The following is a 27,175-nucleotide window of genomic DNA, read 5'->3' on the forward strand; positions in this document are numbered from 1 at the left end:
AGGTGTCAGACCTAACATGTCCACCTGCCAAGACCTTGACGCACATCAATTAAATATTCACAGCCAGATCCTAGTGCAGTTGGGGCCATCTGTAAGGAGACAGCCTCTGTGGTTGAGGGACCACAGAAGAGACAAGTCTGGTACTACGGCAGCATAGAATTGGCAGCAATACCTCAAGGTGCAGACCAGCCATTAAATAATTGCCAATATTTATTTACATTACTGTACTGGGTGGGAAGGAATAATATTAAAAGCTGCCACATTAGGGCCGAGAGCCTCAATGCCGACGGGAATAAGAATTGCTCTAGATTCTGGGCAGAGTACTGGCCAATTAGCATTTCCTGAATTGCTCCACAAATAGCACCCCAATGGGAACGTGAACCACATGCAATTCAGTCCCAGCGTCAGCACTTAGCCTCCCAAACGGAGAATTTTGCCAAATGCTTAATAACAAAAGGAAACTCCTAACTGTTATTTCTGTATATCCAATCAAGCAAACTCATCTCCACTCAAACCCTACTTTTAAGTACAATTACCATACCCAAAGATCCTTGCTGCATAGAGATGTCTTGGATCCTTCAGGACACGTCTCGCCTGCAGCGCCAAGATCGACACCTCTATTTAATGGTACTTAGCCGGTTATCTTTGGCCTCGGAGCGCCCCGCCAAGGCCGCACTTACAGAGATCCTTCAGGATGCAGCCTGCAGATTCTTGCCTGATCAAACTATTACTTAACTTCCCAGTATTTGGCAAAAAGCTCCTGTTCTGTTCACAGCAAAATCTAAACTGAACACTCAACACCTGACAGGCGGCACGGTGGCACAGTGGTTAGCACTGCTGCCTCACAGCGCCAGGGATCCAGGTTTGGATGACTGTCTGTGTGGAGTTTGCACTTTCTCCCCATGTCTGGATGGGTTTCCCCCGGGTGCTCCGGCTTCCTCCAACAGGTCCAAAAATGTGCAAGTTAGGTGGATTGGCCATGATAAATTGCCCCTAAGTGTGTCCAGAATGTTATGAAAATGAAAATTGCTTATTGTCACAAGTAGGCTTCAAATGAAGTTACTGCGAAAAGCCCCTAGTCGCCACATTCCGGCGCCTGTTCGGGGAGGCTGGTACGGGAATTGAACCGTGCTGCTGGCCTGCCGTGGTCTGCTTTAAAAGCCAGCGATTTAGCCCAATGTGCTAAACCAGCCCCTCTGCTTTCAAAGCCAGCAATTTAGCCCTGTGCTAAACAGCCCCTGGGTGGGGTTATGGGGAAAGGGTGGGGGATTGGGCTTCGTACGGTCGGATTCTGTGATTCTATGACTGCTTGATCCTCTGGCTCCTCCCATTAACTACATCATCTCGATCCCACTAACTGGTTTATGATTTCACTAAGGCGAAACACAATGTCGCCAATTAGCTACTCCCCAGGGAACCTTCTTTCCCTAAACAAAATTACATTAGTTTTTTTTTAACCTCATCATAATTCTTAGACACCTACTAACAGGGAAGTATAAACGTGACCCCCCCCCCCGCCATCTCGTCAATTTACTTTGGATGGGTAATGTCCACTTTCCTTTTGGCTGCTCTATTTGAGTTGCCATTTTTTCAAAAGCCTTAAAGAGTTTCCACCTCCTTTCCTTTGAATTTTCAGAGGGCCAATATAAATATATCACCGCTGGGTTCCGTTCTAAGATGAAGCTCCCCTCCAGTTCCTGGCAGCTCCCCTCTAATTTCCTGGGCCTTAAGCTGGAACTCTCTCCCTTTTACTTTTTCCCGTCTCTCTATTGTTTTTTTCCTCTCTCTCTCTCTAATCCCAACCATCTCATTTTAATTTCCAATTGAAAAGCTTCTTCTTTTTGCTGCCTCTTCCATTTCTCTTTCTTTTTGCTGCATCTTTCATTGTTTCATTCGTAACTAGATTTTAGCTCATTCCACTGATGGTTGCCATGACCCAGGCTGCGTTTCTGGTATTTCTTTCAAATTTAAATGCTGCGCAATCGCTTCAGTTATCTCTACCTTCCTAGCTTTAGCTGGTACCTCTATTTTTAATTCACCTGCCAGTTCAACTAACTTGTCTTTTCAACGCCATTTTAAATAAACCAAAGATGTCACAAATCTGAAGAAAAACCTTTGCAGCTTCCAGAGCCATCCTGTTATATTGCTATAAACCTGGTTCTCTTTTTACTTTATACTGTAACCCAAACGTCGCCATCTACCATTTCAAAGAGCACGGACCCGCACCCCCAAATGATGTCACAACATCCTGGGCTACAGTGTGGTAGATTCCAGCCCCCCCCCCCTTGACCCGGAAGCATAACACAATTGAATTAACCAATAATTCTGAGAGCAAATACCCAAAGTCTTTGACCCTTAAATGCCCAATAATTACAGTCACCAGGTTTGTAAATGTAAACACAATGGGCTGGATCCTCCGTTTTTTGAGACTAAGTGGTTCATGACAGGAAAATTGGTACCGATTCCAATACCAGTGAGGGGCTAGCACCGGCACCGTGTGAAACTCCCACGGATCGTGCCGCAAATGGGCGGAGAATGGCCGGGTATCAGGCTGTTCATGCACAGGGCTGATGACCTGCACCAGTCACGCTGAAAAACATGGCGCTGACTGTGCTCGAACCCTAACCCGCCAACCCCGACCACACAGCCCATCCCCTGGCCACCCACCACCAGTCACCCCGCCCTAGCAGAAGCCTCCCCAGCTAGCGGCATAGATCCCAGCTGAGTGTGGCGGCGCTGGAATTTGTCCGCAGCCGACACGCCTGACCACACTCGGCACATCGGGGGTGGAGCAACGCAGGTGGGCCGACCGATGACACGTCAACAGCGTTGAAATGGCGCGTTTGAATCCATTTTCCTCCCGTCGCCGATCGCGATTTAGATGAAGGGCTACGGAGAATCCAGTTACTTTTTATTCATAACAAGAACTGAACTAAAATATGCAGCAAGTATAACTGGCTAACTATTATCCCCCACTTTAACTTGCCTCCCACCGTCTACACACACACAAGACAAACAAACACAGAGGGAATGAGAGGGGTAAATTAATATGCAAAAGTAGAGATAAGAGTCTTTGTTTCAGATGGTCGTTTCTAGCACACCTTCTTCCAAACCAGACTTTCAGGGCGATATTTCTGCTTTACAATCTGTAAAGGTTTTCACTGTAGATTCCTTCAGGTCTCTGCAATTTCAGAAATAAAGCATCTTTTCTGGAGAAAATATGCGAAAGAAAGAGCAGGTCCTTTCCCTGAGAGTCCAGGGACCCGTTTCTGCTTTCCTTAGATCGCTGGAAATCATCCCACTCAGGCAGGATCCAATCACACCGGCCTTTTGATCAATTCATTGGCCATCAACCAACCAATCGAACCGAGTCCCACCCCATCTCTCGGGTGCCACAAAGTCTGAGTTCTGCTGTTCGAACTCTAGCATCAGAGACTATGTTGAAAGTTCTTGAATTCCTCATTCTCTCTGCTGCTTGACTTAAAGATACATGTCCATTAAACATCCATGGATCAAAATGGTAACAGCAAAAAAATAAAGAAAGAGGAAATAAGGGAATCAACGGGAAGGACCCTTCCCTCATAGAGTCATTAATCTGTGAAATTTGCTATCGCAGCGAGCAGTGGAGACTGCATCACTGAATATATTCAACGCTGAGTGGGACAGATTTTTAATGTACAAGGGAGTCGATGGTTATGGGAGGCAGGCGGGAAACTGAAGTTAAGGCCACAATCAGATAAGCCATGATCACATTAATGGGGGAGCAGACTCGAGGGGCAAAATGGTCCCCTCCTGCTGCTACTTCTTATGCTCTTTCTTATGTCGTGACACCAGTTGGCTGTAGCCTGGAAGGAAATATGAGCCACTATCTCTCTCCTAACCAGGCAGCATAAATAAAAATATTCCATTGATAAATCAGACAGCAGGGCTGTCTGCTCAGCAAACCTGCCAAGTTCAGCTAATGTGCTGAGGTTTCCTTCTTTTTGGCTCACCTCCCAGTTTCTATGTCTTGTGGTAGTAGAACGTCTCGCTTCCAGGGGAGTGGGGAAGGAATGTGTCTAGACCAAAGTTCAGCAGTGGCGATGTACTATTATAATTTGCTGAAATGCAGGCACGGACCTTGATTTCAACTCTGTCTGATGGAAAATCAAATCAGGGGGTTTTAAAACGAGGACAGCAACTTTCCCTTGTGATCCGGCTGGCTTCGTAGGCCGGATACTGGATCCATGTTGGCGGGGTCTTGGTTAAATATGCAGATTTTGTTGGAGGTCTCGGCAACGACAGTTTCCCTGTCAGGGTAAGTCTGGCAGGAAGGAGCTCATGGGCCAGAAGAGGACAGGTAAATAAGGATTTCTTTAATTTGTTGTACCTGTGGTTCAAAAGGCTGGTGTTAACAATATTTATCCTGAAGAAAAAGCTTCGAGAAAAAGTGACTTCTTTGTTTCATCCTCTTTCCAAACTCACCCCTACTCAGTGGCTGGTGAGAGGACATTGAGACTTTTGCACTGCCGTGTCAACTAATCATGATGAAAATGTAGCATTTTTTTCTAAGATCTAGCCTGGATTTGGCTTCTTAAAACTCTTAATGTAGATAAAAACCAACATCACTGAGGGAAAAAAAACATGCCTGTGTCAAACCTCTAATATTTCTGTGGCAGCATAAAGTTACTTTGCTTCAGCCAATTTTACAAGGGAAGAGTCAAGCTATTATATTCAAACACAAACATCTCGAGGGATATGTTATTGGCAAAAGCGCTTTCAAAAGTGTTCTTGAAATTTGTTTGTGCATTTTCTGGGAATCATTTCTCATCTTGTCCTGTTCAGGTTGGAGAGTGTGTCATAAGCCTTCAGAAATTGCAAGATGGGACAGGGAAAGAACTGTGACACGAGAATACACAGCTCAGCATAACATTAATGACATTTAGAAACAAAATACTGGAAACACTCAAGCACATCAGGCAGCATCTGTGGAGAATCAAACTTAATGTTTCAAGTCAATGTCCTTTTATTCGAACGGGGAGAAGTTAGAGGTTTAACAATGTATAAATTAGTACTTTATTACAAGAGGATTTGAGTGCAGGAATAAAAAGGTCTTGCTGCAATTGTACAGAACCTTAGTGAGACTACACCTGGAGTCTTGTGTCGAGTTTTGGTCTCCTTACCAGAGGAAGGATATACTTTCCATAGAAGGAGTGCAATGAGGTTCACCAGAATAATGCCTGGGATGGCATGATTGTCCTATAAACTAGGACAGATTGGAAACTGGGCCTTTAGTCTCCAGAGTTTAGAAGAATGAGATGTGATCTCATTGAGGCATATAACATTCTTCCAGGGCTTGACAGGTCGGTGGCGGAAGGGTGCTTCCCCTGTCTGGGGATCGAGAAACAGGGGACACAGTGTCAGAATAAGGGCAGGTCATTTAGGGCAGAGATGAGGAGGAATTTCTTCACTCAGAAGGTGATGGATCTTTGCCAGAGCAGTGTGGAGGCTCAGTCATTGAGTATATTTAAGAAAGAGTTCAACATATTTCTACATATTAAAGATATCAAGAGATATGGGAATAGTGCGGAGAAATAGTTTGGCCATGATGTAATTGAAAAGCAGAGCAGGCTCAAGGGGCAAAATGTCCTTCTCTTGTTCCAATTTCCTGTGTTCCGTCAAGAGCCTGAAACCTGGTGCATGGTGGTGGGGCAGTTGGTGGTGGAGTCGATAGGATTACACAACAACAGGGAAAGCCCATGATAGAGTGGGGGGGTGCGGGGAATGGTGTAAGAGCTGATTAAATGACTAAAGGAATAGCAGTACAAGGCAAAAAGAGGTATTAGGACAATAAGGAAACAAAAGATAAAACCAAAGGAAACATGAACATGGCAACAGACGGACAATTGAGATCACTTCTGACAACATCTGTGGAGAGAGAACAGAGCTAACGTTTCGAGTCTGGATAACTCGTCGGACGAATTGTCATCCAGACTCGAAACGTTAACTCTGTTCTCTCTCCACACATGCTGTCAGACCTGCTGAGATTTTCCAGCATTTTCTGTTTATGTTTCAGATTCCAGCATCCACAGTAATTTGCTTTTAAATTAACAGCTCTTGACTGGCATTGATTGTTACCAAATTCACCACTTTCAACATTCACCTCCTCCACCATTGGCACACAATGACAGCCATGTTTACCATCGACAAGATGCACTGCTGGAACTCACTAAGGTACAAGATCCTTCAATAGCACTTTCCAAACCTGAGGACAAGGGCAGCAAATGAATATGAACACCACCACCTCTTCTGGGGAGGTTCAGGTGGGAGTGGTCTGGGAGGCGTTGAAGGCAGTGGTTAGAGGGGAGCTGATATCTATTAGGGCACATAAAGGAAAGCAGGAGGGTAGGGAAAGGGAGCGGTTGCTGAAAGAAGCCACACGCTATCCTGACTCGGCACTATATTGCAGTTCCTTCACTATTGCTGGGTCAAAATCTTGGAACTCCTTCCCTAATAGCACTGTGAGTATACCTACACCACATGGACTGCAACAGTTCAAGAAGACAGCTCACCACCACCTCCTCATGGACAATTAGGGATGAGCAATAAATGCTGGCCAAGCCAATGAAGTACACATACCACGAACAAATAAATATATAAAAAACAACTTGCTCTCTGAGAAAATGACAGCAGTGGTTTTGATCTGAAATTGTATCTCGATTGTTTTAATTAGTTCATGGGGAAAGTACTTTTTCTATAGTTCATTGTATTAGTTTCCTACTAAATAATGTTCAATTAATGTTGATTTTAGTTTGTGACAGTAAAAATCTTAAAATGTGGGGTCTGATTTAGCAGGACAGAAACAGAGTCCCATTTTGGGCACGTCTCGCCTCCAGCGCCAAGAACAACACCACTATTTAATGATACTTAGCCGGTTATTTTTGGCCTTGGAGCGTCCCGCCAAGGCCGCACTTACAATAATTTCCTGCACTGGCCAGCTTAGCTCACCAGTGCAGGAAGAGCATTCGTGGATCGGGACGTCATTTGTAAATGCCACCCCGATCTTTCAACCCCCCCTCAGACACCCCACCGTGGCCTCCGGCCCCCCCCCCCCCCTCCACTCTCCCCCAACTTACCTCTTACATGGTCCTCGAGACCCCTCTCACCCCACCTCTTAAGGACAAGACAACCCCAGGCCCCATCCATGGCACAGCTAACCTAGCCCCCAGGCACCTTGGCACCACCAGCCTGAACAGACAAAGAACAAAGTACAGCACAGGAACAGGCCCTTCGGCCCTCCAAGCCTGGCGCCCTGACAGTGCCTTTGCCAGCCTTTCATTGCCTCATGGGCACTCTGTCAGCGGGAGTGCAAGGGTAGCACACTGCCCAATTCTCTCCCTAAATCTTTACAACACTAGACCTCCCTTCCTTTAAGACATTGCTTGAAGCCAAGCTTTTGGTAATTTTCCCTACTATCTACTTCATGGCTCCGTGACATTTTTGTTTCATTATTCTCCTGTGAAGCATCTTGGGCATTTCATTACAGTGAAGGTGTTATCTAAATGCAGGTTGTTGTAGGTCCATACAGTTGTGCCATTAAACTTCAAAAATGTTTTCCTAGGTATGGTTTAAATTATTTTGATAGCTGTTTTATGATTTAAAAAATCAGTTCAGTGTTGGAAAGTTTCATGATCTCCTTGTAGTTCCCGTAATGGAATAGATGCAAGTGTTAATATGTGGACAGGGCAACATGGTAGCATTGTGGATAGCACAATTGCCTCACAGCTCCAGGGTCCCAGGTTCAATTCCCGGCTTGGGTCACTGTCTGTGCGGAGTCTGCACGTTCTCCCCGTGTGTGTGTGGGTTTCCTCCGGGTGCTCCAGTTTCCTCCCACAGTCCAAAGATGTGCAGGTTAGGTGGATCGGCCATGATAAGTTGTCCTTAGTGTCCAAAAAAGGTTAGCTAGAGTTACGGGGATAGGGTGGAGGAGTTGACTTTCCAAGAGCTGGTGCAGACTCGGTGGGCCGAATGGTCTCCTTCTGCACTGTAAATTCTATAAAATCTATGAATTAATATATGGAGAGTATAATCCTTCAGGTTCAGCACTGTCACATTTTCCTCAATCAACCATTTACAAAATTCAGACAATTCATTCTAGTTTGAAATAAACTCATATAGTATACGAGGAAAGGGGCTAAAGTTGCATGAAAGACTGGTAAATGACATAGTGATCAGAAAAGTATCCAACTGTCAATTGAGGCACTGAGACCTTCAAAAATTCAGTGTTTCTGCCATCTATTGGTATAACGTATTACTGCAAATATGGCACTTATTATTGCCACCTAGTGGTAGAGGTGAGACAGTGCAGCTGATTTTAATTGGGGACGCTTGATGTAAAAAAATTACCTTTATTAATGTCACAAGTAGGTTTACATTAACACTGCAATTAAGTTACTGTGAAAGTCCCCTAGTCGCCACACTCTGGCGCCTGTTCGGGTACACTGAGGGAGAATTCAGAATGTCCAATTCAACTAACAAGCACATTTTTTGGGACTTGTGGGAGGAAACCGGAGTCTGCACAGACAGTGACTCAATCCGGGAATCGAGCCTGGGTCCCTGGCGATGTGAAGCAACAGTGCTAACCACTGTGCTACCGTGCCGCCTAATGGCTCACAGCGCATTTTACTCCACTCCCCAGGCTGCTGTCTTTCTCAAAAAACTTACTATCAACCATTAAGCCCTTTAAAGGGGGCGGCAGGGTGGCACAGTGGTTAGCACTGGTGCCGCATAGCGCCAAGAACCCGGGTTCAATTCCAGCCTTGGGTGACTGCCTGTGTGGAGTTTGCACGTTCTCCGCTGTGTCTGCGTGGGTTTCCTCCGGATGTTCCGGTTTCCTCCCACAGTCCAAAGATGTGTAGGTTAGGTGAATTGGCCACGGTAAATTGTCCCTTCGTGTCCAAAGATTAGGTGAGGTTACAGGGATAGGGGTTGCCTGGGTGCTCCTTCAGAGGGTCAGTGCAGGTTCAGTCGGCTGAATGGCCTCCTTCTGCTCTGTAGAGATTCTATGATTCTATGATGAAAGGTGTGGCCTGGCACACACATACGACTTGGATTTCAACCAAGCAGAGCGAGCAGCACAGTTGATGAAGCCCCAATAAAGAAGCTTTAAATTTACTGTATTACTGGACCACAAGGAACAATGCAACTTTGACTCGACACAAATAATATGCAATGACACTCTCCCAAATATTCCCATTCAGAAGTGGAGAAGACGCACAACCACATGAGCTAAGCTTGCCAGTGCAGGAAATTATTGTAAGTGCGTCCTTGACGGGACACTCCGAGGCCAAAAATAAACGGCTAAGTACCATTAAATAAAGGTATTGTTCTTGGCGCTGCAGGCTAGATGTGCCCAAAATGGGACTCTGTTTTTGTCCCGCTAAATCACACCCCACATTTTAAGATGGAGGTTTAGGGGCGACCTGATAGAGGTCTACAGAATTATGAGGGGCATAGACAGGGTGGATAGTCAGAGACTTTTCCCCAGGGTAGAGGGGTCAATTACTAGGGGGCATAGGTTTAAGGTGAGAGGGGCAAGGTTTAGAGTAGATGTACGAGGCAGGTTTTTTACGCAGAGGGTAGTGGGTGCCTGGAACTCGCTGCCGGAGGAGGTGGTGGAAGCAGGGACATTTAAGGGGCATCTTGACAAATACATGAATAAAATGGGAATAGAGGGATACGGACCCCGGAGGTGTTGAAGATTTTAGTTTAGACGGGCAGCATGGTCGGCACAGGCTTGGAGGGCCAAAGGGCCTGTTCCTGTGCTGTACTTTTCTTTGTTCTTTGTTCTTTTGTCTATGCCTTTGATTACAAAGCAACGCATCACCACAATATACATACTCTGGTTTCAGCTGTGAGTACCTCTGAGGAAAAATAGATTTCTTAATAGGAAAGCAGCAGCTTCTGGACGTGCACTTAGCTTTTGGTGGTTTCATTGTGATTTACTGGAGCAGAGAAATGCAAATATACTAATGGTATAATAAGTTAGGGAGTGGCCAGTGTGGATTAGCTTCCATTTTCATATTTATCCTCGTAGAAGAGAAAAACGATGTGCACAGTGACTTACTACAAGATAAATGGGTTATGATGTGCTACACAGGAACAGAGCCTTGGATGGTCTTACTGTGAACAGTCCTGGGCAGCATACCTTAGGAAGCATATATTAACCTTGGATGGGGAGGCACGTAGATTTACCAGAATGTGACATGGACTCCAAAAGATAAGTTATGAGAACGGATTACATCAGCTGTGGTTGTTGTCATAACATGCACTCATGTTCATAATGAGATCCAGACAGGCAGTGATGGACACACACAGGAACCAATCACCACACAGAATACAGAACAACCAATCACCAGGCAGGACACTACAGGGTACATTACCAGTATAAAACACACGAGGCAGGAAGGCTCGGCCTCTTCGTACTGGTGATAGCTGTAGCAACAGTCAGGGTGCAATGTACAGTCAGCACCTACTACACATGGCACAGAGCAAGTCTGGGCAAGCCACACCAAGGTTAGAAAGCTTAGATTAATAGAGTGTCGACCCTCAGCGAACTGTGTACATTTCTTGGCAAGTTCAATAAAGCAGTGTTGAATCATCTACAGCGTTGGAAGCCTGTTTTCAAGTGATGCTGCATCGAGTTGCAGTCCGTGTTAATCCAACATATGTAACACATCATGGTACCAGGAATCTATTAACTCTAACGGACCTAACTCGAGTAAATCTGAAACGACCAGAAAGCAAGTAGCAAACAGCCAGCGGTATGGAAAGGATCCAGGCCCCTCTGCAGCTCCGGATCTCCGGCAACCTCGGCGACAACTGGAGGGTCTTCAGACAGAACTTCCTCCTACACCTCGCGGCATCCGACCTCGAGGAAGCATCAGATGGCAGGAAAACCGCGCTGCTCCTGTCGATGGCGGGCGATCACGCCATCCACATCTTTAACTCGCTCATGTTTGCCCAAGGAGACGATAAAGCAAAGTTCCAGACCATTCTGCAAAAATTCGGCAGCCACTGTGAAGTCGAGCTAAATGAGAGCTTTGAACGGTACATCTTCCAACAGAGGCTTCAGGGTAAGGACGAATCTTTTCACTCCTTTTTGACCCATCTCCGCATCTTAGCGCAGTCATGTAATTATGACTCGACTGCTGATTCCATGATACGGGATCAGATCGTTTTCGGGGTCCATTCCGACTCCCTGCGGGAGCAGCTCCTTAAAATCAAACATATGACCCTCCCGATCGCCATCGAAACGTGCGTTGCCCATAAACATGCCAGAAATCGCTACTCCCACATCAAGGCGGCAGAAACGGCAAAACTAGCCTCCCACGAGGCAGAAAGTGTACAGGCCATCGCTAGGCTGCAGGGCCTGAGCATTGAGGAGAGTGGCCGTTTCGTGGGTTTCAGTGGCCGTTTCGCGGGCTTTCCACGGGGCCCCGCGCAGGCGCACCGCGACTGGGAGGACAATGCGGCCAAAAACACTACTGCGCATGTGCGAACGTCGGCCGACCGCACTGCGCAGGCGCGAAGGCGCACAGAACGCACTGACGTCAGCGTCATGACGTGCAAAAAATGCACATCCAAAGGAAGGTGATATCTACAATGTGGAAAGCCTGGGCATTATGTGGCCTTATGCAGGTCCGCTCCACCGGTCAAAAGCCAGCGATCCCAGCTGCAACGTAGACCTGTCCACTGCATACAGCAAGGCATGCAGGATTCCGATCCCGAAAGCCCAACGGACCCAAACGGTGACTGCCTCGAGTCTCCATATCAGGTGGGCATTATCACCACACGTGAGAATGTCTCCTCCACTCATGCAAAGCGCCTCTCAATCCTAAGTGTGGATTCTGGTGATGAATGGTGCGCTGTCGTTAAAGTGAATCAGTGCAGAATTCATTCAAACTGGACACTGGCGCGTCTGCAAACCTCATATCCCGGGCAGACCTCGACAGCATCCGAGACCAACCCAAAATTCTTCCACCAGCCTGCCAGCTCCGTGATTACAATGGCAATGCCATAGCTGCTAGTGGATCGTGTCATCTAGTTGTATCCCACAAGGCAATTATGGCGACGTTTTGATTCGAGATTGTCAGGCCTGACAAGGCATCCCTGCTCGGTGCCCGTGCATGTAAACTCCTTAATCTGGTACAGCGAATCCATGCCATGTCCTCTGCCCTCCGACTGCCTCATCTCATGTGAATCGACAGGCTGACATAGACGACATCCTCACGCAATATCCCGATGTGTTCGATGGGATGGGCACCCTCCCGTATCGCTACAAAATACTACTCAAGCCGGATGCCACCCCAGTCATTCATGCACCACGCCGGGTGCCGGCTCCTCTGAAGGATCGTTTAAAAGCGCAGCTGCAAGAGCTCCAAAGCCAGGGCATCATTTCAAGGGCCACGGAACCAACAGACTGGGTCAGCTCCATGGTCTGCGTGAAGAAGCCCTCAGGCGAAATACGAATCTGTATCGATCCCAAAGACCTCAATTGCAACATCACGAGGGAGCACTACCCGATCCCGAAGCGGGAAGAATTAACCTCTGAGATGGCACACGCCAAATTCTTCACCAAGCTGGACGCCTCACGTGGTTTCTGGCAGATACAACTGGACGACTCCAGTAGGAAGCTCTGCACGTTTAACACTCCGCTCGGCAGGTACAGTTACAACCGCATGCCTTTCGGTATCATTTCAGCCTCCGAAGTCTTTCACCGCATAATGGAGCAAATGATGGAGGGCATCGAGGGTGTGCGAGTCTATGTGGATGACGTGATAACCTGGTCCACGACCCCCGAGGAGCACATAGATTGGCTCAAACAGGTCTTTAAAAGGGTCCACGCGAATGGCCTCAAGCTAAACAGGGCCAAATGCTCATTTGGTCTGTCATCAATCAAATTTCTGGGTGACCAAATATCCCAGCAGGGTGTGCAACCTGATTCCGAAAAAGTAATGGCAATCAATGCCATGAAGACCCCAGAGGACAAAAAGGCAGTACTACACTTCCTGGGGATGGTGAATTTTCTGGGAAAATTCATTCCTAACATGGCATCCCACACCACAGCCCTCCGGCATCTAATAAAAAAGACCACAGTATTCCAGTGGACATCAACACATCAAGCGGAGTGGATGGAGCTCAAGGCAAAGCTCACCACGGCCCCAGTCCTGGCGTTCTTTGACCCAACTATGGAAACAAAAATATCCACGGACGCAAGCCAGGACGGCATTTGTGCGGTGCTCCTCCAGAAAGATGACTCCTCGTCCTGGGCTCCAGTGGCATACGCATCCAGGGCCGTGACGCCGACCGAGCAAAGGTACGCACAGATTGAAAAGGAGTGCCTGGGTCTCTTAACAGGAATCGTTAAATTCCACGATTACGTATACAGTCCACCAAAGTTCACGGTGGAAAATGACCACAGACCCATAGTCCACATCATCCAGAAGGGTTTAAATGACATGACGCCCCGGCTATAGCACATTCTTCTGCGACTCCGCCGATATGATTTCGACCTCGTCTACACACCGAGCAAGGAGCTGATAATCGCGGTGCCCTATCCAGATCCATCACCATGCCCTGCGAACATGTAGACTTCATTCGCCAAATTGACGCACAGGTGCAGATGTGCGCCAGCAACCTCCCGGTCACTGATTTACGTGTCGTCCAGATACGAGCAGAAGCTGCCAAAGACCCTCTGCTGCAAAGGTTAATGCACCACCTCGCAAATGGGTGGCGCAAGGGGCAATGCCCCCAGTTTTTTAATGTCAAGGATGATTTGACGGTTGTTGAAGAGATCATTCTGAAACTGGATCGATTTGCTATCCCCCACAGCATGCAGGCCATGGCGCTCAAGCAGATCCATGAGGGTCACCTTGGAGTCGAGAAATGTCGACGCAGAGCTCGACAGGCAGTTTACTGGCCTGGGATCAGCCAGGACATCTCCGACATGGTCCTCAATTGCACCACATCCCAGAGATTCCAGCCATCTCAGCCCAAGGAGACGTTCCAACAACATGAGCTCGTGACCTGTCCGTGGTCCAAGGTGGGAACAGACCTCTTTCATGCAAATGGGCGTGACTATGTACTTCTGATCGATTACTTTTTGAACTACCCAGAAGTTGTGAAGCTGTCGGACCTCACGTCAAAATCAGTCATCAAGGCCTGCAAGGAGACATTTGCCAGGCACGGTATACCACTCACAGTGATGAGCGACAACGGTCCATGTTTCTACAGCCAAGAGTGGTCCAACTTTGCACAATCCTACCACTTCAAACATGTCACATCCAGTCCCCATTACCCGCAGTCAAACAGGAAGGTGGAAAAAGGGGTCCACATTGTCAAGCAGCTGCTCTGCAAGGCTGTAGACTCTGCATCTGATTTTAACCTTGCACTGTTGGCATACAGGGCAACCCCTCTGTCGACTGGTCTGTCTCCGGCTCAACTACTCATGAATCGCAACCTGCGGACAACTGTTCCAGCCATCCACGTTCCAGACCTTGATCACCTCACGGTGCTAAGAAAAGTGCAGCGCCTCAGGGACCAGCAGAAGATCACGTATGATGCTCATGCCACTGATTTGCCTGTGCTGGCTCCAGAAGATGTTGTTCACATCAAGCTGCCTGAGGGTGGTTGGTCAGCCCCAGCTGTTGTTGTACGACAGGCTGCCCCCAGGTCTTTCGTTGTTCGCATGGCTGACGGCTCCATTCTCAGGCGCAACAGAAGGGCACTGCGCAAAGTTGCCTGCCCACCGCCTGGCCGCACTTCTCCGCATGTCGAGGCGCCTCCTCTGGACATTTCAAACCATGAGCCCGCCAATCTGGCAGCAATCCCACCTGTCGAGACGCCGGCGGCCCCCCCCCCCCGCTACCTCTGAGGCGGTCGACAAGAATCCGTCGCCCACCACAAAGACTGGACTTATAGACCTTAACTGTGTTAATTTTGATCACCTTGTTCTGTATATGCACGCTAGACACCTTCCCATGTATATATGTTCACTCACTCACCATTTTGCACATAGTCACACATGTAAATACAAGCACACAGCCACAAGCATCCAAAATTTATTTTAAAAGGGGAGATGTCATAACATGCACTCATGTTCATAATGAGATACAGACAGGCAATGATGGACACACACAGGAACCAATCACCACACAGAATACAGAACAACCAATCACCAGGCAGGACACTACAGGGTACATAACCAGTATAAAACACACGTGGCAGGAAGGCTCGGCCTCTTCGTACTGGTGATAGCTGTAGCAACAGTCAGGGTGCAATGTACAGTCAGCACCTACTACACATGGCACAGAGCAAGTCTGGGCTAGCCACACCAAGGTGAGCAAGCTTAGATTAATAGAGTCGACCCTCAGCGAACTGTGTACATTTCTTGGCAAGTTCAATAAAGCAGTGTTGAATCATCTACAGCGTTGGAAGCCTGTTTTCAAGTGATATTGCATCGAGTTGCAGTCCGTGTTAATCCAACATATATAACACATCAGTTGTATTAACTTAAGGGGTGATTTGATTGAAGTTTAAGTTTTTTTAAATCTTTAAGCGGGCAGGTGCAGCAGGCGGTAAAGAAGGCAAATGGAATGTTGACTTTCATTGCGACAGGTTGTGAGTACAGGAGCAGGGATGTGTTGTTGCAATTATAGAGGGCCGAGGTGAGGCCACACCTAGAATATTGTGTGCAGTTCTGGTCTCCTTTTCTGAGGAACGATGTTCTTGCTCTCAAGAGTGTGCAGCAAAGGTTTCCCAGGCCAATTCCGGGGCTGCTGGGACTGATGTCTGAGGAGAGATTGACGAGGTTAGGATTGTATTCGCAGGAGATCAGATGAATGAGGGGGGATTTTATAGAGACTGATAAAATTCTAACAGGCCTAGATAGGTAAGGTTGATGCAGGGAGGATGTTCCCGATGGTGGGTGTGTCCAAAACCAGGGGTCAAAGCCTGAGGATTCGGAGTAGACCATTTAGGATAGAGATGAGGAGACATCTCTTCATCCAAAGAGTGGTGAGCTGGTGGAATTCATTACCACAGGAAGCAGTTGAGGCTAAGACATTGAATACATTCAAGAGGTGGCTAGATATGGCACTTGAGGTGAATGGGATCAAGGGTTATGGGGGAAAGCAGGATTAGGCTATTGAGTTGGACGATCAGCCATGATCGTGATGAATGGCGGAGCAGGCTCGAAGGGCCGAATGGCCTCCTCCTGCTCCTATCTTCTATGTTTCATGTTGTGGATGTAGCTGATAAGGACAGCATTTGTTGCCCATCCCGAATTGAACTGAGTGATATATTAGGCCATTTCAGAAGGCAGTTAACAGTCTGGAGTCACATGTAGGCCAGGTAAAGATGGTAGATTTCCTTCCGTCAAGGACATTAGTTGGGTTTTTATGACAATCGATGATATTTTCATGGTCATCATTACAGAGACTTGCTGTCACTTCCATATTTTAATTAAAATTCTGACAACTATCTTGGTGGGATATAAACCCATATCCCCAAAATATCAGCCTTGATCTTTGAATGATTCATCCAGTGACATCACCACCATCTTCCCACAAGACATTAAAGACTTTCACTACCCTTTGTATGCAAAGGTGCTTCCCGATTTCACCCCTGAAATGGTCTAGCTCTAATTTTAAGACCATGTCCTCTTGTTCTGGATTCCTCGGTGAGAAGAAAAAGTTTCTCGGTACATCCTCGCCTGTGGTGATTGTCACTTTAAGTCCAGCCCGACTGATTAAGGGTCACGTGGTGTGAACCACCAGTCAACACCTAACGTGAGAAATCTCTCTAAGGGGAGGGGTTTTCCTCGTTAAAAAGACTGTGCTATGGGCTAGCTCGAAGCATGCAGCTATTGAAACAACCTTAGAAATAAAGGTAGTTTGTTCAACTTAAGAAGCCTCCAGGAATACATCGTCACGCTATCAGATTCCTTTTATCCTTTTAAACAACTCAATTGCCCAAGGGTTACGCATCTCAATCTTCTAAACTCAAGTGAACACAACTCCATTTCAAGCGGTGTTCTTTAATTAGTCTACTGTTGCATTGTTTATCTCATTTTGCAACATGTGTTACCTTTATAACTACATTCTCAAAAGAAAAAGTAGCAAAATTATTCTTCAGGATTTAAAAAAGATTGGCCGGAATTCTCCGTTCATTGGAATTTGCTTTTCCCGCCCGCATGTGCATCCCCCCCCCGGCCCCAGAGGTTCCCGTCAGCGGCGCGGTTAAAATGGGAAATCCCATTGACAAGCGGTCAGAAGATAGAATCCCACTGCCAGCGGACAGCACACCACCGGCAGCTGGGGAACTGGATAATCCCGTCCACTATCTACAGTCGTGCCATCAAAGTTTTGCTCTTGGAGTAAAATGCTGATGCTGTAATTGGCAGGTCAATCTATCGGTATATGTGAATTAAATATTTATTTCAGATATCCAGTCTTACTTCAATGATAAGAATTTACCATAATCAGTAAACACTCGTTTAAATCTCTCAAGAAAATAGAACTAAATTTACTTTAGATGTTGCCCCGTTTCATCCTCGAGCTGTTTCACACTTGGGCCATTAATACTTTGTCTAAACTGAGTGTGCTTATGCCTGGGGCTGGTTTAGCACAGTGGGCTAAATAGCTGGCTTGTAAAGCAGACCAAGGCAGGCCAGCAGCACGGTTCAATTCCTGTACCAGCCTCCCCGAACAGGCGCTGGAATGTGGCGACTAGGGGCTTTTCACAGTAACTTCATTTGAAGCCTACTTGTGACAATAAGCGATTTTCATTTCATTTCTGTGGCAAAATGTTAACAGACAACTCCAGAATTATGGGCTAAGAACGTAGTTCACAAAAGTAAAATGAAATGGTGTATTTGAAGAGATTCCAGTGCAGCGGTTCTAAAACGTTCTTTTCCCCCCTCTTTGTACAGTCTGGATCATAATGGAAAGGTTGTTCAAATTAACTTTAACAATGCTACTCGGGACTCAGTCTTTGATATCCCTGTGGAGCTGGTGCACCCATTCCTTTCTGCTCTCAAGGACTACGTGGATCTTATGTACAAGCCCGAAAACATAGTTAGCTTCAAGATGGAAGCAGGTGAGTTTACCCGGACGGTATCATTTTAAGTGCTGCAATCTTTAATATCAATGCTGTATGTCCAGCATACTGTTCAATAAGCAATACATATGCCCCTCAAGAGCAGTGCCTTCAAACCATGAAGCACACAACCCTGTTGTTTGCATGGATTCCAATATTTAATCACAATTTTGAAAAATGTTAACAACAATTTAGCTGCAGGGCACAGTTGAAGAATTGCAGTTTCTTTGGAGAAACATGACAGTCAATTTTAACGCCTTGCCCACAGAAAATGTCACGCTAATCCTACATAGCGGGATTAGTATTTGATCTTCACAGACTTTGAAGTTGTCCAAGGTTCCTGCTGTTGTCAAAGATGTGAACCTAAATCTAGAAAGAAGTCTTCCAACACCAGGTTAAAGTCCAACAGGTTTATTTGGAATCACTAGCTTTCAGAGCGCAGCTCCTTCATCAGGTGAGTGATGAAGGAACAACGGTCCAAAAGCTGGTGATTCCAAATAAACCTGTCGGACTTTAACCTGGTGTTATAAGACTTCTTACTGTGCCCACCCCAGTCCAACGCCGGCATCTCCGCATCAAACCTAAATCTAAAACTCAAGGCCCTTTGAGATCATTGACGGCGTAACAGGAATTGAACAAACCCTTTTCGGAGTTTGCACATTATCAAACCGAGCTGGAACAGTAGAATAATTTGAAGATATCAAGGTGGTGCTCGATCGAGTATGGGGTCAAGGAGCCCCAGCTCAACTGGAGTCAATGGGGATCCATTGGTTGAAGTCATACCTGGCACAAAGAAAGGTGGTAGTGGTTGTCGGAGGTCAGTCATCACAACTCCATGACATCACTGCAGGAGTTCCTCAGGTAGTGTCCTAGGACCAACCATAGAATCCCTACAGCACAGAAGAAGGCGATTTGGCCCATTTGGTCTGCACCGACCAACTGCAAGAGCACCCTACCTAGACCCACTCCCCTGCCCTACCCTATAATCCCACCTAACCTTCACATCTTTGGACACTAAGGGGCAATTTTGGCATGGTCAATTCGCCTAACCTGCACATTTTCAACTGCTTCATCAATGACCTTCCTTCCATCATAAGATCAGATGTGGGGATGTTCACAGATGATTGCACAGTGTTCAGCACCATTCACGACTCCTCAGATACTGAAGCAGTCCAACCCCAAATGCAGCAAGACCTGGACAATATCCAGTCTGTGGCTGACAAGTGTCAAGTAACATTCTTCATAGATTATCATAGAATTTACAGTGCAGAAGGAGCCCATTCGGCCCATCGAGTCTGCACCAGCTCTTGGAAAGAGCATTCTACCCAAGGTCAACACCTCCACCCTATCCCCACAACCCAGCAACCCCACCCAACAATAAGGGCAATTTTGGACACTAAGGGCAATTTATCACGGCCAGTCCACCTAACTTGCACATCTTTGGACTGTGGGAGGAAACCGGAGCACCCGGAGGAAACCCACGCACACACGGGGAGGACATGCAGACTCCGCACAGACAGTGACCCAAGCCGGAATCGAACCTGGGACCCTGCAGCTGTGAAGCAATTGTGCTAACCACTATGCTACCGTGCTGCCCATTCACTCCACACAAGTGCCAGGCAATAACCATCTCCAACAAGAAATAATCAAACCATCGCCCTTTGACATTCAAATGCATTACCATCACTGAAATCTATCAACATACTCGGGGTTACCATTGATCGGAAACTTAACTGGACTAGTGCTGTGGCTACAAGAGCAGGTCAAAGGCTAGGAATCCTGCAGCAAGGGCAGCACGGTGGCGCAAGTAGTTCGATCCCGGCTCTGGGTCACTGTCCGTGTGGAATTTGCACATTCTCCCCGTGTTTGCGTGGGTTTCGCCCCCACAACCCAAAAGATGTGCAGGGTAGGTGGATTGACCATGCTAAATTGCCCCTTAATTGGAAAAAATGAATTGGATATTCTAAATTTATTTTTAAAAAAGGAATCCTGCAGCGAGTAACTCACCTCCTGACTCTTCAAATCGTGTCCACAATCTACAAGGCACAGGTCAGGAGTGTGATGGAATTCTCTGCATTTGCCTGGATGAGCACAGCTCCAACATCACTCAAGAAGCTCGACACCATCCAGGACAAAGCTGCCCACTTGATTGGCATTCCATCCACAAACATTCACTCCCTCCACACTGACAAACAGTGGCAGCCGTGTGTACCATCTACAAGATGCACTGCAGGAACTCACCAAGGCTCCTCAGATAGCGCCTTCCAAACAAACGATCACTACCTTCTAGCAGGACAAGGGCAGCAGATACCTGGGAACACCACCACCTGAAAGTTCCCTCCGAGTCACTCACCATCCTGACTTGGAAATAAATCGCCGTTCCTTCACTGTCGCTGAGTCAAAATCCTGGAATTCCCTCCCTAATAGCACTGTGGATGTACATACACCACATGGCCTGCATCTGTTCAAGAAGGCAGCTCACCACCACCTTCCCAAGGGCAAATAGGAATGGACAATACATTTTTAAAAATGTATTTACAGGATTTGGTCATCACTGGCTGGGCCTGCATTTATTGTCCATCCTTCGTTGCCTAGCCAGTGAAGCCCACATCCTTGAATAAATAAAACAAGATGCCAAAGGAAACTTTTATTTAAATTCCTCTGGTGAATACCTTGAGGGAATGTGAGGAGCAGGAAAGCTCTGCTGGATCACAAAGCTCTAATCCTTGGACCCCTCCTGCCCCAGCCCTCCGTCATACCCGCTGGCCCGAACTACTGGTTGGGAGAATTTCCAGATATTTAAAGTCAGCCAGACCTCACTTAGTTCTGAACCTGCAGCTGCACCTTCATCTGGGGCCTTCCACTCAACGATGCAACCCTCTCATTAATCTCCCCGTTTCAAATAAGATCTGATGCAGAGACACCTTTACACAATAGGATCAACTGTAGACAGAGACAGCTTTAATGCTTATTGTAAAAGCAGAATACTGCGGACAATGGACAAGTGTAATAAAAACAGAAAATGCTGGATAGATTCAGCAGGTCTGGCAGCATCTATGGAGATAAAAACAGAGTTAACGTTTTGAGCCCAAATGATCCTTCTACAACGAAGGGTCAATAAGGTCCGAAATGTTTTTTTTTTAATTTTTAGTACCCAATTCTTTTTCTTTCCAATTAAGGGGCAATTTAGCGTGGCCAATCCACCTAACCTGCACATCTTTTTGGGTTGTGGGGGTGAAACCCACGCAGACACGGGGAGAATGTGCAAACTCCACACAGACAGTGACCCGGAGCTAGGATCGAACACGGGTCCACGGCGCCATGAGCAGCAGTGCTAACCACTGTGCCACCGTGCCGCCCAAGATCCGAAATGTTGACTCTGTTTCTCTCCACAGGTGCTTCCAAACCTGCTGAGTTTATCCAGCATTTTCTGTTTTTATCAAGGAGTATTGTAACGAAGTGGCTTACTCCTCTGCGTAACACCTCTTCACTTAACTCCTCTTCATTTAACTCCTCTTCATTTAACCTCAAATCATTTACTAAAGAGGAGAGCCATCTATATTTTAGTATGAAATTGCTTCAACTGTGTTTCTGCATGCCTGTCTGCAAAGTACATTTCTATGAATATGTCATCCATTTTCCTTATCTCACATCGGGGGCGGGATTCTCCGATCTCGCGGCAGAGTGTCCACGCTGTCGTAAACGCCATTGTGTTTTACGATGGCGTGAACGGGCTGCTCCCACGACTAATTCTGGCCCCTACAGGGGGCCAGCACGGCGCTGGAGCGGTTCGCGCCGCTCCAGCTGCCGATCCCGGCAGGAACTGTGCGCTGTGAGATCCGCGCATGCGCAGTTGCGCCAGCGCCAACGAGGACATGCGCAGTGGTGCCGGCGCCAACATGGCGCAGGACTACAGGGCCTCCTTCAACGCGCCGGCCCCGACGCAACATGGCGCAGGACTACAGGGGCCGGCGCGTAGGATAGGAGGCCCCCAGCCACAGAGGACGGCCCGCCGATTGGTGAGCCCCGATTGCGGGCCAGGCCACACCGGAGCCCCCCCCCCCCCCCGGGGTCGGACCCCCCCCCCCCCCCCCCCCCCCCCAAAGGCTGCCACCCGACCCTTTCACGCCGAGGTCCCGCCGGCCTAGAGCAGGTTAGAACGGCACTGCTGGGACTTGGCTCTTTTCCTACAGCCGCTCAGCCCATCCGGGCCAGAGAATCGGCGGGCCAGCAGTGCAGAGCGGCCCGTGACCAGCGCCGTGCCAACCACGCCGGCGCCAATTCTCCGCTCTGTGACCCGTTCGCGGGGATTCTCTTGCCCGGCCCAGGGATGGGAGAATCCCGCCCCTGATTCTTCTGCCAATCGCGTTAAATCAGTGTCCTCTGGTTCTCGATCCTTCCAGCAATGGGAACAGTATCTCTCCATCTACTCTTCTCGATCACTCATGTTTGTGATCACTCATGAGCCACAGACTTGTGCAGAGGTCAGAGTTCAAACACCACGATTGGAAGTTGTGAATTGAATTCAGATGTAGTCATTAGTTGAATATCCCCAGAGAGTGCCCATGAAATCTGCCAGAGCTGGCTAACTCATGCCACCAGTATCTGGACTGCTCTGCATGTGACGTCGATCCCCTGAAGTATTGTAAGTGCCACTGTTGTAAGGTAGAAAATAGAGCAACAGATTTGTGCAAAGCAAGATGCCGCAAACAATGTGATAATGAACAGATAAAATCTGTTTTAATGATGTTTGTTCAGGGATAGATATTAGCTAGGGCACCAGGGGTAACCCACTCTTCTTGGAACTAGATGCCATAGTCACTCCCTCCTTTTGGTACTGGAGATCACACCATGTCCAAAGAGATCACTTCTTCAACATGAGCTCAGTTCACAGGACCTGAGAGTAGCCTTGGACACATTGAACTGCCAGACAGAGCAGCGACCTGTTACCCATATTTCTGCTGAAATATCACCTCTTCTGTCAGCAACTCGTCCTATTACTCTTTGATATGTTATTTTACCCCTTTTACTAAAATACTACTATGAATAACACCTCTTCACTCAAAACCATTTAACCTAAACTTTTGACTAAAGAGGAGAGCCACCTATATTTCAGTCTGCATTATTTGTGAGATGAACAATGAATTGCTTCAACTGATGTGTTTTTGTGAGTGTGTTTGCAAACAGCAAAGTACTTTTCTATGAATATGTCACCCATTTTCCTCATTCGCCTTTGGTTTGTTTGCCAATTGCTTTAAATCGGTGTCCTGTGGTTATCGATCCTTCCACCGATAGGAACTGTTTCTCTCCATCTGCTCTTCTCGATCACTCATGATTTTGAACATGTCTGTCAAATTGCCACTCATCCTTCTCTTCTGGGGAGAACAGCCCCAGCTCCTCCAACCTGGCAATGCAACTGAAGTCCCTCATCCCTGGAAACATTCTCTCTGCATACTCTGTAATGTCTTCACATCCCTCCTGATGCCGGCTCCCAGAATTGGAAATAATACTCAAGTTGAGGTGAAGGTGGTGTTTTATACATGGGATGAGGGGGGGGGGGATGAAAAAGAATCTTGAAGCCTGGATTGTTTTTGTACGTTGACCAACAGATTAGGAACTAGAATCTTCCTATATAGGTTTGCACTTAAAGAAACAAAGCTCTGTTTTATGATTCCAGGTGATATACTAACCTTCGATAACTGGAGGATATTACATGGTCGTCGGGCCTATATTTCTGCTGCTGGTTCTGCTCGTCATCTGGAAGGGGCATATGCAGACTGGGATGAGGCTATGTCAAGGCTTCGTTGTCTAGAGCAAGCACTGTATGGCAACGAATAAGTACTTTAGATGTTAAAGAGGTTTTAACAGAACTGCCTGTTGATCGGTAATAGGAAAGTGATTTTCAGCATTAAACAGTAATTCTTGCGAACACATGCCACAGATATGGGAGAAACATGATTTTTGGGTTAATAGTTATTTGCCACCAGGAGCAAGGAAATTCTAGCATTTGACTGGGAGTGGGATATGACTGGGAAGTAGGTGCTGAGCAGTGTTTTTTCCCTTTAAGATGCACACCTGCACAGCAAAACAACAGTCCATCAAATGTCGCACATTGATTCTTACTGCCGTGCACATCCTGATAGTTAAGTAAAGTTTATTCCCACTTTATCCCATAGAGCAAATAACTGGTAGACTGCCTCACGATTGGTGATCAATGGACAAGAGCCAAGCTTGATGTGCTTAATCAGGGTGGAATTAACAGTTAAAATTCACTCCTGTCAGTTCTTGGAGGCCACTATGTCAGCACTTGCCTTTTCTGCAACCTGTGCGCTGACTCCTCTGCCCACCACTTCCCTCCTGCCCAACCGTACAGCTTGTGGCCTCCCTATCTCCCTCCCTCTCTTGTGCCTTTGCTCACAGCGAGGGTTGGGAGAGGATGAGCGGGAGGGAGGTAGCAATTCAGGAAATGACCATTCAGGAGAGGTGTCGAGCTGGGGTAAATTGGGCATAAACTTCTCGCCCCATCGCGACGGGGGTGGGGTGGTAAAATGCAGGGAACAATTCAAAATCCCATTGACTTCAGCAGGACCATATAATCCCACATATTGTAAGGTATTTAAAGGATTTTTGGGGCTTGTTATACTGCTAATCTACTCATTTTGCTGCAGCTAGTTTTGCAGAATTATTAAAGGGAGATTGACCCAAAAGACATTCAGCAAACTAAAAACACAAGGGCAGTCTAGGGAGTTTGCCAAAAAACATTTTAGATTCATAGCCATCCAACTAATAATGCAAAGGATCTTGAGAGGTTATTTCATGGGACATTTTAAACTGCATTTTTCCAAATAATAAATTCACTTTTGAATGCACTATGAGAGATAGTTACTTCAAAAAGGGAAAACTATTTCCCTTGCTATTCATAGCAGCTCTAAGAAAAGGAAACACTCAATAAGCTGATAAAATAAAAATTGCCAATTTGCACATTTTCTATCATTTAAAAAGGCAAGTCTCCTTAACTCTTCCTATTTTGAGCTTGGCTCATTGAAACAGAAGATTCTTGTCTGATCTTGAGCCATTGCTACCAATTCACCTTTTGTTCCATCAAATAATTGTAATACTGTGACAAATGTTTTTAAAAAGCCAAACAAATGCCTCCTCCATGTATGGTAATGTCATATTTATGATACTGAACTTAGGACTTGGAAGTCATGACTTCAGATGCCACCATGGTAAATTTAAAATGTATGAAGTAAATCTGGTAACTCGCAAGCCGAGTGACACTCTTTCATACCTATGGTACATTTTCAAAGATTAGTATCATTTTTTAAAGATTAATATATGGCATTTGTTTGTTTCTACTGCTGGCGTATATCCACACATTTGGAAGCCAGTTTAGCTCAGTTGGCTGGACAGCTGGTGCATGATGCAGAACAAGGCCAGCAGCACAGGTTCAATCCGTACCGGCTGAGGTTATTCATGAACCTTCTCAACCTCGCCCCTCACCTCAGGTGGTCCTTTGGTTAAAACACCACCAGTCAGCTCACCCCCTCAATGGGGAAAGCAGCCGATGGTCACCTGGACTATGCCGACTTAACTTCATATCCACTCATTGTTTTGATATTGGTGCAACCACAACATTTATTCCACACATGGATGGAAGAACATTGTAGGGAATATTGGGGCCAAGCATTCCTATTTTGATAATTCTCAGAGGAATGTTTTAACACTTGATTATTGGTTAGTTCACTGAACCAGTTTGGAAAACTGCAATGTGAACTGCTATTTGGAGAACATTGGGCATCTTTCCAGATCAACAGATTAATTGGTTATTTACCTTATTGTAATGTAGGATGGCTGTGATATTGTTTTACACAACAGTGCTGTACTCCACTGTGTGAAGCGGTTCAGGATATATAGTAAGTCGACTTGAGAAACCTCAATAAATCACGCCAAAAACCAGGGCCCACAGTAAATGTGAACTGCTGGTGTGGATGGTTTTCACCTTTGTCATTCACTCTGTGGGTTCTACTCTGTATGGGTGTGTCTTAAACCCCCGCGTATCTTTGTGACAATAGCCGTATCACCTTCTTGATCCCTTGCACCCAGTTATAAGGTACCAGTACATAAAGCATCCATTTGTGGAATGAAAAATTGATCACTATGAATGAGAGTATAGCATGTTGGAGGGGGGTGGTTTCACTCATATGCCGATATTTAGGGGCTAAAGAAGTCAAGGTATACACTGCAATCTATGGTAACTAAAGCACAATGTAAAATGAAAGTACTTTTTCTAAATGCTGTAAATGGTGACAAGGCTGCATAGGAAAAATACAGAATTATGTGTGACAATAAATAGGAATACGGAATCAAACATCTGTTGAAAATGAAAAAGAAATCACAAACCTATGAATAAAAAATGCTCTTATTTTCCAATCTGTTTGCAGAAGTCAAATTTAATATTTGAAAGATCAGTAGCTGATTCAACCAAATGAAACATGTGATGAACTGGTGAAATACACATTTATGTAAAATGTTTAGGCCGAGGGGGAAACTTCCAATGGCCCCTTCAAGCATTAAAGCATCTCCAAGAAGTGCAAAGACTGACCTTGAGCTGAATCGACAGTTCATCCTGTGCTTCATGCCCAAATGGAGGTTGATCCAGTTCTGAATTGAGGGCACCATACAGCGTTCCAGTAAAGCTGGAGATATTGCCAGTTGTATTGGCCCAGGCGTCGGTGCCAGTAGAGCTGATTTGAGTCGGTGAATTTTCCCAGTCACGAGCTGAATTTATTGCTGCACTTCAGGCTTGAATGAGGATCAACTGATGTCAATAATTAACTGAAACTGTGTTGGCAGGTATGTGTGCACCCTTGTGTGAAGGTGCCGTGAATTAAAAAGCAGAATTCCGGGTTACGGAGGAGATTTTCTTCTCCCCCTCTCTGCGGGGTGGGGGGGCACCGGTGGAGGGAAGCTTGCCAGCGGCAGGATCTTCTGGTCTGACCGTTGTCAACGGAGTTTAGCATTGAATGCACCCCTC

At 46.6% G+C, this 27,175-nt stretch overlaps 1 protein-coding gene across 2 annotated transcripts in view; it reads left to right on the forward strand.

Moving 5' to 3' along the window:
* Positions 1-26,571, forward strand: part of bbox1 (butyrobetaine (gamma), 2-oxoglutarate dioxygenase (gamma-butyrobetaine hydroxylase) 1) — a 302,194-nt gene extending 275,623 nt beyond the window's left edge. For both annotated transcript variants that reach the window (XM_072466641.1, XM_072466642.1), the window contains 2 exons: positions 17,972-18,138; positions 23,816-26,571. In XM_072466641.1, the coding sequence (XP_072322742.1) occupies positions 17,972-18,138; positions 23,816-23,976 (328 nt within the window). In that variant the 3' untranslated portion in view covers positions 23,977-26,571. The remainder of the gene's footprint in view (positions 1-17,971; positions 18,139-23,815) is intronic.
* The last annotated feature ends 604 nt before the right edge of the window (positions 26,572-27,175 follow it).

The sequence above is a fragment of the Scyliorhinus torazame genome, chromosome 10 (assembly GCF_047496885.1).
Source record: "Scyliorhinus torazame isolate Kashiwa2021f chromosome 10, sScyTor2.1, whole genome shotgun sequence".
In the NCBI taxonomy this organism is placed as follows: domain Eukaryota; kingdom Metazoa; phylum Chordata; class Chondrichthyes; order Carcharhiniformes; family Scyliorhinidae; genus Scyliorhinus; species Scyliorhinus torazame.